The sequence below is a fragment of the Melopsittacus undulatus genome, chromosome 3 (genome assembly GCF_012275295.1).
Source record: "Melopsittacus undulatus isolate bMelUnd1 chromosome 3, bMelUnd1.mat.Z, whole genome shotgun sequence".
Classification (NCBI taxonomy): Eukaryota; Metazoa; Chordata; class Aves; order Psittaciformes; family Psittaculidae; genus Melopsittacus; species Melopsittacus undulatus.
In genome coordinates this window covers 107,034,125-107,046,588 of record NC_047529.1, presented here as the reverse complement: position 1 = coordinate 107,046,588, position 12,464 = coordinate 107,034,125, and the positions used below count along the sequence as shown (strand labels likewise).

General features: G+C 42.3%; 1 protein-coding gene across 1 annotated transcript; it reads right to left on the bottom strand.

Moving 5' to 3' along the window:
* Positions 1 to 5,491: 5,491 nt before the first annotated feature.
* On the bottom strand, positions 5,492 to 12,125 carry SRP9 (signal recognition particle 9). Its single transcript, XM_034061114.1, has 3 exons — positions 11,989 to 12,125; positions 9,785 to 9,853; positions 5,492 to 7,818 (listed from the first exon to the last, which is right to left on the bottom strand). The coding sequence occupies exons 1-3, from the start codon at positions 12,058 to 12,060 to the stop codon at positions 7,699 to 7,701; spliced, it is 261 nt and encodes an 86-aa protein (XP_033917005.1). The 5' UTR covers positions 12,061 to 12,125; the 3' UTR covers positions 5,492 to 7,698.
* Between the last annotated feature and the right edge of the window lie 339 nt (positions 12,126 to 12,464).

The window sequence follows — 12,464 nt, the reverse complement described above, 5'->3', positions numbered from 1 at the left end:
TTAGGCAACAGAAGTGTTAATAGCAACCTATCTTGCTTCTGTAGGACCACAGGGATTTCACACACATATAGGTAAGACTGTGTTTCATGGTAAAACATAACCTTTATAGGATGACAGAAATGTAACTGCATTATGCCCCACTGTCATAACTTTATTACAGCTACCATACAGATTCTGTACTTGACTATTTTAGTTAATAAAAAATAAGAAATAGGGAATAGAAAAAATGTGATAACAGGACCAGCTCCAAACACTAGTTAGCCAGTAACTCCAGCCTCTCCAGCTTGTTAAAGAAGTAGTTTCATACTTCATCCAGGTTGTCCCATGTTCTTAAAACAGGCTTCTTCAGTCATCCAGGCTCTCCTTTGGGCCTTCCAGTTCTTTCTTGCATGAAGCAGACAGGACAGTTGAAAGTTCCTGCTGAGGAGATACCACTCATATATATGTATACATCTTCCTGAGGGTGTCAACCCTCTTAAATTGCCAATCATTAAGTACTAGTTTTTCAGCTGTGCTTTAATAGTACTAACCATAAGAAGGATCTTCTCATTTGCTAAAGCCTAAGTACTTTTTTGATATCCAAAAAAACTATTTTCTTATACTATTGGATTATATTATTGGGTAAGGAAGTGGTCATGCAGTCTATTATTAATGCTTCTGTGACATGTACACATGTATTCTTGGCAAGCATGATAATGGAAAATCTTCCTCTACCAAAGCTCAGATTTGAGAACAAAATCCTCTACTAACACCCACAAGTAGAATGTGAAGATGCAACTGCATAACAATTGTCTTACCCCAAGAAAACCCAAAAGTCACCATTATCAGCTCTATAGAGGAAGATAAGAGGAAGGTGTCTGAAAGATCTGAAGAGTAAGTTTAAAACAAGTGAAGAAGAAAGGACTGAAGAGCCAGAAAAGAAAGAAGCTTAACACAGAAGGTTAGAACAGGGAAGGAAAACTGATCATGAAATCAAGATAACCCATCCTCACCCCCAGTGAAATCACACACAGTAGGGGTTTCAGTGTTTGTGTTTCAAGGTTCAGCCACCTGGATGTATTCTGGAGGCACCTTCAGAATGTCCTGGTTTGGATCTGCTGCACAGAGCGGTTACTATGGCAGTCCATATACCTTCCTACATGCTGATCTCTTAAATCAGCATTTCATGAATGTTAAGAGTTACACTACAGTTTTGTAAAAAAAATCCATAATATAATCTTCACTTTGTATTGTGTCTTCAATTCTGGTTACTCCATTTGAGAGGCTACCAGAGTGCTACAGGCTGTTGGGGAGAGTATCATCTACAGTCTTTAGTCCCACACTTTCTGTAGCATTACAGAACAATACATTCAGACATACTGAACCTTAGGTAACTTCTGTATGGCATGTACATTACAGAGCATTTTATGGGATGGACAGGAGGTTTTTATAAGCAAGTCAGGGAGGTTACAAGATGCAAGGTATTTAGGCTGGGGTTCCATGGCAGCTTAAGAAAGTCTAACTGCTGGCACTTTTGCTCCTACTGTTCTCCCCACTCCTCTCAACCCCTCCATTTCACTCCCTCGAGCACTCATTTGACCTTCTGTGAAGGCACTTCAGCACAGAACCAGACACAATAACCAAACTGCAGCTCTCCAGAACATTAAGGAGTTCGCTAATGCACTGTACATCAAAAGGGTTCAGCTGAGGCTCTGAGGCACACTTGAATAAGGGTAACAGAAGCAACAGGGACCAGCAACCAGCTGTTGTATTGACCATGGAATCCCAGGCTTTGCACTTTCATTAGATGATCAATGATGCTGCAGTGGTTAAGAAGCTATTTTGCAAAGCAGCTGTCTGCTCTGTTAAAACATGGTTGGTTCTCTGCATGTTTAAATATAGTCATGTTATGTAGGTCTGCTGTGCGACCAACACAGAAGAAAAGCTTGCCTCTGGGCACAAACAAACAATCCCTGGTGAATCTTGTTCATAGGGCAGCACTGCCACAACCAATGTGTTTAATAAAAAAACCCAGCTGTCAATCACTCACTGAGAAGGTCATTTTCCTTCCTGCCCCCAGATTTAAAAGGTATCCTTTATGGCAGTTTACAGTAAGACACTTTCACAGGAACACGTCTAAGGCATTAGTTCATCCTCTTGGCTGCTGACTCCAGAAAGGAGCAGATGCCTTTGGGAGGTAGCTTCTTTAAGCCACACACAGTTTGCCAAAGCTCATTTGTCAGTGCCCTGAGGCAAGCCTTTCATCTTTTAGCCACATAATGATAGCAGAGCTGTATTATAGATGGCTGTCTTTACATGCATGAGCAACCCAGTTAAAATATGTATTTCTGCTAGCCAATGCAAAAAGCAAATTCCCACCTGCTCACTATCAGCCAAGTAAAGCCATTCAGTAGGTGTCTGGAAAACTCAGCCCCCTCTCCAAGAAGCCAGGCTCTAGAATCAAGCTGTAAACACATGCCTGTACTCAGGAAGATTCTGCTCAGTAGCAGCAGAACAATACAGACTAGTCCTTTTATGAACAGATACCACTTCTAGACAAAACATGAACCCAACATGCAAACACAACTTAAAGGAAATTAAAAAAACCCCAAATCAATCTCTCCCAGACCTCTTGGTATGATTGGTAGTTTAAGTTCTAATAAAATGACTAAAAACTGCCACAAAAAAGGAGGCAAAGAATGTGAGCACAAAATCAAAATTTGCTACAAAACCAAAGCAAAATATCCACAGAGCTGGTCTTGATTTAAACAGAAAACACTTTCATAAATACCAACATTAATAGAAGCACCATACTCTTTAGTTCTATAATACTGACATTCACAACACCTCCTGTATGAAGAGTACTTACAGGCTGAGTACAATGCTATTAGACTATTTCCACCTAAGAGCACTCAGAAATAGCACTCATTACTTAAGATGCTTCTAGAATGGCAGAAAGTAATTGCATTCCCATTACAGAACTCACACCTATAACTAGCTTTGGCACAGAAAATAAGCAAGTACCTACACCAGAAGCAAAGATTACATTCAACAATAGGGCCTGTACTTGCACGAAGGCAGTTAACTCTGCTATCATGCTGTGACCATGATTTTATTTGCTCAGTTTCCACAGACATCAGTGTTACATGGTCCAGTTTAAGCCCACATTCTCTTGGGAGCATTTAGGCTGTTAAAGCAGTTACAGGACCTACATAAGCTTGCATAATCAGCAGGGTTTAGCAAGCTACCACTCTTTGTATTTTGCTGAGTAACTAATCTGCCTCTGAAATACTGTGGCATCATTCTCATCTTAAACCTAACAATTCTATAAACTCAAAAGTCCACACCTGCCTTCAGTGCATAGCAACTCAGCCCAGCAGAAAGGTGGGTAGGTTCATCTGGAAGCCAGTCTTTTACTTATGGTAAAAGTAGTAAGAGATGAAAGGCATGTTTTTGTCATCCCCAGCAACAAAACCAATTCAACTCTAGCTTGTATTTAAACTTTGAACTCTCAAAGTCTTTATAAAAGATAAAATCTTCATAAACAAACATTTGTGTTGAGTCATGCAGCATCTACCTTTAAAGTGGTATCAGCTTTTCAGAATTGACACCCCATGTCTTGAGAAGTAATCACTAATAACTTGAGCAAAAAACTAGGATTAGTTCTTCAGTTTCCTTTAAAAAGTTATCTTACAAGAAGACTCCTAAGATACACTTGACCAAAACAGCTTTGTTCCATTCAATTAATTTCAAAGTTTCCTTAGCACAGAGTGTATTGTACAAAGAATAATACTGTTTTCAGCTCAGCTTCTACTCCCTAAAGTCACCCACTAACGTTCACAGACTCTTGAAGTAAATTGGACTTGTGCAGAAACTGCAGTCTAGATGAGAGTAAGTTATGCGGAAAAAACACATCTATTTGCTATATATTCATTTTTCTACTTTAGATCTCAAAACTTCACTTAAAAGGTAGTTACAGTATCATTTTTTCCCATAAAGCCAGAAGTGAAAAAAGCACTGGTGCACTGTATGGATAACAGCTTGTTACCATCCTTACTAAAGATGGAGAGGATTTGTTCTGCCTAAAGTACAAGGGCTTCCAGGTAACATCATCTTTTAACAGCAACCTATGGTATCATCTCAGACTACAAGAAATCTGGAGAGGGACTTTCACAAGGGCCTCTAGTGACAGAACAAGGGGGAATAGCTTTAAGCTGAAAAAGGGGAGATTTAGATTAGGTATTAGGAACAAATTAATTACTGTGAGGGTGCTGAGGTGCTGGCACAGGTTGCCCAGAGAAGCTGTGGATGCCCCATCCCTGGCAGTGTTCAAGTCCAGGTTGGACAGGGCTTGGAGCAACCTGCTCTAGTGGAAAGTGTCCCTGCCTGTTGCAGAGGGTTGGAACTGAATGAGCTTTAAGGTCCCTTCAAACCCATGATTCTGTAAGTCTTAACCACATCTGGCAGAAAGCAGGCTTTCTTCACATTATAGCAAAATATTGACTATTAGCCACTTTTATACTGCAGGAAGGAACTTAACAGAGATAAAATGTAATTATTTTGACAAGTTAAAACATTTTTAAATGCACCTGCTTGGCTTCAGTTCCACCTCCCATTGTGACAGACCTGTGTACCAAAGCATCCAATTTTACAGAACAAATCTGTCACTCTTAAAAGTGTCAGGTCAGGACATCAGTGGAAACAAAGGCCCCTTCCATAAGGATCTCTAAATCAAAGACCTGTTATCAAAATTCTCACTTCTACAGATAATTTAAGGATCTTTATGTAATCCAGGGTACACTTTACAGAACAGACTACATTGTAGAAGATCAGGGTTAAAACCCCTTAAGGAAAACAGAAGTGATAGTAGTGCACGGAAGATTTGAGACACAAAGCTCAAGTGCTGTGCACAAAGAAAGAACTGAATTAAAGGCACTCAGAGAATCTGGGAAGTGAGAACACCAGAAAACCAGAATTCCATGGGTAAACTAATCCAATTTCTTTGTGCAATAACAGGAACAATATTCTTTATTAAACTGTTCTCACAAAACAGAGTAATTACTGAAGATAACTAACATGCAGCAACAAAATTAGCTACAGCAAGCAAAAAGGTCCTTTTTAATCATTCCCCTTCTCAAAGATTACCTGTCTCTAGCAGCACACGTAGCCCATCTGCTCCTGTTTGTGCCTGTGACTGGCACAAACTCCCACGTGGTGATCAGAAGCATTTGCTCACATGCTGGGCTGCCAAATTCAGTGCTTCACATGCAGAGCATCCAGTCACCCCCTTTGGCACAGCAACCACATCAAGCTGGGTTTTTCATCACATACCAATGGCCACATTTGAGTATTTGGCAATACGCCGGACTTGAAGGTTTGTCAGGCAAGTGGTCAGTGTATGTATGCACTCTCAAGAGCAAAAAAAGCAGAGCTTTGAGCTCACACACAGTATTGAAGTTGCTGAAAACTCCAGGACAATCAAGAAGCACCAGTTGTTTCCAAAAGCTTTTTTCTTTTCAAGCAGTAGATTTATTGGTATTCTTGACTGCACAGAACCACCTAGTTTTTCTGTGAGTATATGGAGAACAAGCTGAACAATGCATCTCTTACAAAAGTAGCATTAGTCTTTCCTTATGGTTTTACAGAAATAACCTCTGAATTCAGAAAACCAGAAATCCATTTCCCTGCTTCTTTTGCTTGACAGCTGCTACTCTAATACATAGTACTGTCATCCCCATCCCCATTGGACAACAGTACCCCCATTCTAAAACCTGCTTAAATATATATATATATATATATACACGTACACAAAGTCTGTCCACAGTCTTCTCTCTCTCCCTCTTTACTGTATGCTCAAAGCATAAGCAAGTATCATCATCAGAGAATGGTTTGGATTGGAAGAGACCTTAAAGATCAGTCAAGCCTCCCTGTACTTCAGCTCACAGAAGACATCTACATACCAAACCATTTTATATGAGATGTCCAGAAACTACACCAGAACAGCTGCAGCCTTTTCACTTGCCACTTTAACAGCTTAAATCTTTGCATGACTTTGTGTAGGGACCATTCATAGCACAGAGCAGTGCTTTAGAAAAAAGTGGTTCATCTACTTAATATATTGCAAACATTAGGAAAATAATTTGGAGCATCAAGGAAAATGTTCACTATTACAGTATCTTCATTAACTTCAAACAAAGTTTAACCTTCTCTCTGTATTTATTTATATTTCAAAAGCCAGTACAAACCCAAAACCATTACATACATACCAGTCACTCCTGTAGACTAGGATGTAAGTCTTCACTGGGAATTTAGCTCCATTCCAACAATATGCATCGTCATATGTTCAGTTAAAAGGGTACTCTAATGCAATATTCAAGCCTGGGTTTTTTTCCCAAGCCTTTGGCAAATGCGAGAACTCCACTGCTTCCAAATAGCTCAATTATTTTTATGTGACAGCAGGTAGCTATTTCAGTCGATTGTTACATAGAAATGCCACTACAGAATTTTGTGGCTTGGTTTAACCCAAAACATTAGTCCTGAAAAAGTCTAGTTATGCCAATAAGCTAATCTCATTAAAATATTCATCTGGTTTTAAGTATGCAAGAACTAGTCAAAGCAAGTTCTATTTCAACTACTGGGATTTCCAGCAAAAAGCCTTCCATCACCTTCCCAGAGGTGCCAGTGAAAAACAAGTCTAAATCACAGAAGCATTGGTCTGTTTTTGACAGTGGTATTCTAAGTGTTTATTAAGCTGGTTTTCAGCCACTGATTCAGTTGGCTGACATCCATCTGCCACATGTAATATTTGAAAATGCAGTTTGCAGACTGCTAAAATAAGGAAGTTGGAGTGTTTGGCTGCATTTTTTTCTATTAATACAACAGGCAAGAGCTTCCAGAAATTGTCTTGCTGATATACTTCAACACTGCCTGAAGCAAGGATGGGAAAAGGTCCCCTGGCTAGTCTAAAATAGTTCCAAGTCTGGAAAAAAGCCACTACTTTTTAGTATTTTCATAAGCAGAAAAGAAACTCCCAGTTTCTCACCCATCTCTAGCAATGTTCAAGCAAAGTTCTACTTCCATTTTTAAAATATGGAAGTTTTATTTAACGAATATAAGAGTTCTACAAACTGCATCACAGATAATGCACAGCTTATGACCAAGATCAATAGTAAAAGCTGAATTCTTGCTAATGACGGTGCTAATACAAAATGGCAATTTTAACATTGCAGTGCAGAACACATCTGTTCTCCTAAACCCCACTGATGTGTATTATTTATGTAGGTATTTATTAGATCCAGTCATCATGCTACAGTACTAGTCAGGTTAATAAACCTTTTCACTGTGCAAATATACCAGCGTAAGGTATGAACACAATGAAACCTGTATGAAATAGTTACTTTCCAGAAATAAGCTTGTGACCCATCAAATTCAGATTAAAGTACTAGAGATTTTAAATATTTACTTGTCTTCTTAGCATACCTACTGGGTAAGACTAGTTTCTTGTTCAGTTCCCCAAAATAAATATAAGCTTTCAACTGAAAGCATTTATTTTCCTAGTTTTCCAAAGCAGAGCCTGGAGGGTGGGAGGGGAAATTCTGCAGACTTGCCATCAGTCCACTTAGTCCATGAAAGCATCTCCTGTCCCAGTATTTGTTCAAATCCAAGAGATATCTTCTTCCAGTGAAATATGAACGGAGCACTCATTGTATTTGCAGCAGTTCAGTCTGTTTCCATGGCAGCACTGCGGGATTCCTTCGCCACCATGAGTCGCATGAGCTGACTGTGGAATTTCTCAATCTTCTTTACATCTTGTGCCTGGTCTGTTCTATATAGCAAACACTGTAAGAGAAAGTTGATTCACATCAGATTTCACTCAAACTGGTTTTATCCTGTTTATAGCTGCAAGATATTTATGCTTGAAACACATAAAGCAAGTACTTAAATGTTCATCTGCGGCATGTTATTACCGATCAGCAGCAGCAACAACATCTAGTCTACCCTGTTTTAAAACACATCTGTGTTGACAACAAGTTTCTTTGAAAGGCTCACACCTTCCATTTTGAAAATAGGGAAGCTCATGATTTATCCTGGTTTCTTCTCTCCCAAAGAAGGTGCTAAAACTTAGGGTTAAAGCTGTCTTTAAAGACACTCCTGTTTGTGTCTTTACCAAACCAGATTTTAAATCTGTAATTCCTTTCCTATTTCACTGTATTCTGGAAGGAAGTTTATCTTGCCTTTCACAGTCCTTGGTGTTACACTGCCAGTGACACAAAATCAGTATTTCCCACTGATGGGGATCCCTTCCCTTAGGCAAAATGTAAGACAGTCCTAAATAAGGAACACTGCATCTGATTAAGATAAAAAGGAACTCTTTGTTATAACAAGTCTGTGAATGCAAGAGGGACAAGCAGTATGTTAGAGACTTACAATAAAACTGCTTAGGGGTTTTTTTTGCTGACTAAGTAACATACTGAGTATGACTGCCCAGGCTGATCTAACAGTGAAAAAAACCCAGAATACTCCATTCCTCAGTGCTGTGAACACAGTGACTTTTGCCAGTATTACATTCTTATTTTAAGTTAGATACAAGCAGTAGAAAACAGCTTATTTTCTTCTTCAACTGTCTGAGTTCTACAGATTGAGCATCAAAGAAAACTTCCCTTCTCAGCCCCCACCCCCACCCCCCAAATCCCAAACAAAACTAATCCCCTGCCATCTCCCAGTGTAACAGCTTTCCCTGACTGGAAGCAAGTAAGAAAGCCTGTAACTGAAAAGAGTTCACAGTCATGAGCCAGCCTACTCCAACTTCCCGTATGGAAGATTTCAGCTAAACTGACCCCATTCCCCGTTATCAGTGCCCCAAACTCAACATCTCACCCATGTCAAGCCCTGTCACCCTATCAAGAAGCGGATTTTCACATCTCTCACAGCTATTGGAATACCATGCCAGGCTACTTTTCCTGGAAAGAAGAAATTTGACTTTTTCTAAGTCTGAAGATCAGAGAAGGGCGGACTACTGTTGCTTACTCTGAACTGCAGAAAAAACAACTTGGCTACAACATCACTAGCAGCAAGAATCTGGCACTGTCATGTACACATACACCAATGCCCATCACTCTAACCCAACCCGCACCCCCCCCAAATGTTTCTAAGCATCCTTCCAGGCTACTTAGAACAAGAGCAACCAATAAGCACAGCTGCTCCACCTCCTTGAACAGCCCTGGGAAGAACATTGCAGAATTCCATGTTGCATGTATGTTGCAGTGTTCACTGAATGAGTACCTGACACCATGGCAGCATTTCAGAAAATGGGATGTCTGAACTGCAATGCAATCTTGTCTTTCAATCTCATCATCACTCCACTGTCTCACAATCACCAAAAAGGAGCTTAACCTATCGCTGGAAGTTGTCATCAGTCTGAGCAAATGAAAAGGGCCACCCTCACACTACTAGACACCGGTGTTTGAAGATGCTCCTAAAAAGCTTCAGCAGAAGCCACCAATGTCGCTCCATGATGCATTTTCAGATAGAATTTGCAAGATTTTTGTAGCGCTTGTTTTACTAAAATCCTGAATTATGCTGACACCTGTGAAGGACACTAAAGTGTTACTTTTCCTGGACTCTGCAGAGTTGAACCACAGGTCAGTGTCAGTCACAGACACAGCAACTAAGGAAGGCTGAGCACAAGTTTAGAGAACAGGCACTCTCAAGGCAACAGCCAAGAGCTCTCAAGTTGACTGACAGCAAAATACAAGTCTGCGAGAGGCACAATAAGCCCTGAAAAAGGAATATATTCTGTACTTACTGCTACATCATCCGTGACTTTGATACAGAGATTCCCATCACAGTGGCGATATTTGAGAACAACACGCACCTGAAATGACAAACATCATAAAAATTAAGGTCCACAGCTAACAATTCTAAGAGTATACCTGAAGGTAATCTGCCCACATTCAGACTACCTTTTATTGTAAGTATGTACTGCTTCATATTTTCATCTCCTCCATGATGACCACTAATCCCACAGCCAGGTCAACGTGGGAGTTGAACCATTGCTTTTCCCTGTCTAACATATTAAACCAGTATTACAGCAGCATCAGAAACTTCACATCAGACATGTTCAAAACCATGGTAAATACAGCAAGGAGAACTGCAGAGATCTCAGCGACAGGCAGGATGAACCACAGGAGGCGTGGCAATACAAGACACTTCAGAGGAACTAACTGGAGGCTTGTGTTTATAATCTTGAAACACTTAAAAAAAAGTCTAAATCTAAAATCAAGTCTAAATGAAGACTTGAAAGGGATTAACTCAGTGAGGTAAGCTTAACAGTAGTACTTTTTCTTCTATGATACCTAACCTAATACGTAAACCAGTCGTATTTCCAGCCACCACAGTTATTTCAATAGCTGCACCACTGCCTACAGACAGATTTGAAGTGTTCTGATGTTTTTGCTAGTGGAAAGGGAAGATACAAAGAGCAGCACTTTTTAAGTAATTAAAATCAGAAGACTGAAGAACTTCTTTCAAATTAACTGCTTTCAAGATTCAACTCCTCACTGAGAGTTCTTACTGCTCCAAAAGAACAAGAGAGGCTGCCACAGGCAGACATGGACTTGATAGATACCTTGTTCCCACAAAAGACAGGACCATTCACTACTGAGTTCAGTAGCCCACGGAGAACATGCACTCTCTCCCACGATTCTTGTTCTTCCCTCAGCTCCTTGACAAGCCAAGATACACACAAAAGCTCCTCAGTTTTGTTCTCAGTACTTGTGTTGTGACTCTGGAACCTACATAAACTCCTTCGTACAAGACAAGTTTATTGTCATGGATGGGGAGGGATTGCCTTTGGAGGCCCCTGCAGAAAAAGGGAAGAGGAACTCCTGGCTGCAGCACCATCCCTTGTCTTTCATTTCATTGACTATTACAGAGCATAAGAAGGTAAAACAAGACAATTTTACTATCAGTAGATAGTGGCAACTGCATATGAAGTCATCACCTAGAATAGTTAGAGGCAGATCATAGAACACCAGGTTGGAAGGGATCATCTAGTCCAATCTTTCCAGGCAAAGCATAGCCCAGACTAGATGTCCCAGCACCTTGTTCAGATGAATCCTAAAACATGCCCAGCGTTGGGAAATCCACTGCTACAAACTACTTCTGAAGGTGTCCCCATGTCCTCCATTTTTGGTGAAGGAAACTAGTCTTTTTTTTCCCTGATGTTTCCTCAAGCATCAGTTTCACACTGCCCTTTGTGCTGCTCTTTGGCTAAATTTCAGCACTTTTAACAGCTGCACAAACTACATTCCTGAAAAAGTTAACAAAACCAAAAAGCAGTCATACAGCAAGAATACTCTTAGAGCAATTACTCTTTAGAAAGCAAGCACCTTCCAGTCTGCAAAGACACTGCAGGCATCACCACATAAGATCTAATTAATGCTTTAATTTTAGAAAGACGAATTCAAATTATGCAGTCTTAAAGGTTCTGAACTCATAAACCAAACCCACTCCCGACACACCTTTCATTCCGCAGAACTCGTAATCCCAGTTCTAACACTCACGTACATTGTAAAAAAGCACGTCTCTGAGGTTCGGTTCCCGAGGCCCGCACCTCAGTACCATCACCTATTGCGCCGTCCTCTACTCGCGATTCGGAGGTCTTACATGAGCATCCTCCTCCCGGCTGCTGCTTCCTGCCTGCCCGGTGCAGGCCACAACCACCCTGCGCACACCTGCGAGCCCCACCACACGCCACACACAGGTCCGGTCCGCCGGGGACCCGCATCCTGCCTGGAAGGCCACCCCGCAGCCGGCTCCACGGCCCAGCGTGGGCTCAGCGCCCGCCTGCCTCCCTAAGCAGCCACAGGACACGAACCGACAGGGCCGCAGCCACCGCCTCACCACACAGCCGCTGCGCCCCGGGCCTACCGCCAGCGGCGAAGGCCCACCTGGGCCGCTCATCCCTCCCGTCCCTCCCACGAGCCCTGTCGGTGCGGCGTCCCTCACCTTCATGGGGTCTGCGAGGTAGAGCTTCTCGGCAGCACGCGTGAACTCCTCCCAGGCCTGGTAGTGCGGCATGGCGGCGCCGGCACGGTGCTGTGCCCGGCTACACACCGCGGCGGCAAGATGGCGCCGAAGGCGGCGGGCGGTGCGCCGCTGTGAGCCGCCGCCTCCCATTGGTCGGCCAGAAACTGTAGTCCAATCGCGAAGCGCATGACTCAGAGATCCCGGGCCCGGAGTGCGGCAGAGGGGCACGGAGAGGGGACGCGGTTGCCACAGCGCCCCCATGAGGCACGGCGGGCTGCCGGCAGAGCGGAGCGGGCTGCCGGCCGAGAGTCAGGGGTTCGATTCCCGAGCGCTGTGGCGCTCTGTGAGGCGGCTCTTATGGGGCTCCACAGGCCGGGTGCGGGAAGCCTCCGGGACTGCCCCTCAGCCTGAGCCCCACAGAGGGGTTGGAGGTACGGGTGGAGCAGCGTCGTGGC

Excerpts from the sequence above, each read along its gene's own strand:
- SRP9 (XM_034061114.1), bottom strand. The coding sequence starts at position 12,060 with ATGCCGCACTACCAGGCCTGGGAGGAGTTCACGCGTGCTGCCGAGAAG. Across the intron at positions 9,854-11,988 it reads ACCTCGCAGACCCCATGAAG|GTGCGTGTTGTTCTCAAATA; the intron begins GTGAGGGACGCC and ends TTGTCATTTCAG. Across the intron at positions 7,819-9,784 it reads AAGTCACGGATGATGTAGCA|TGTTTGCTATATAGAACAGA; the intron begins GTAAGTACAGAA and ends TTTCTCTTACAG.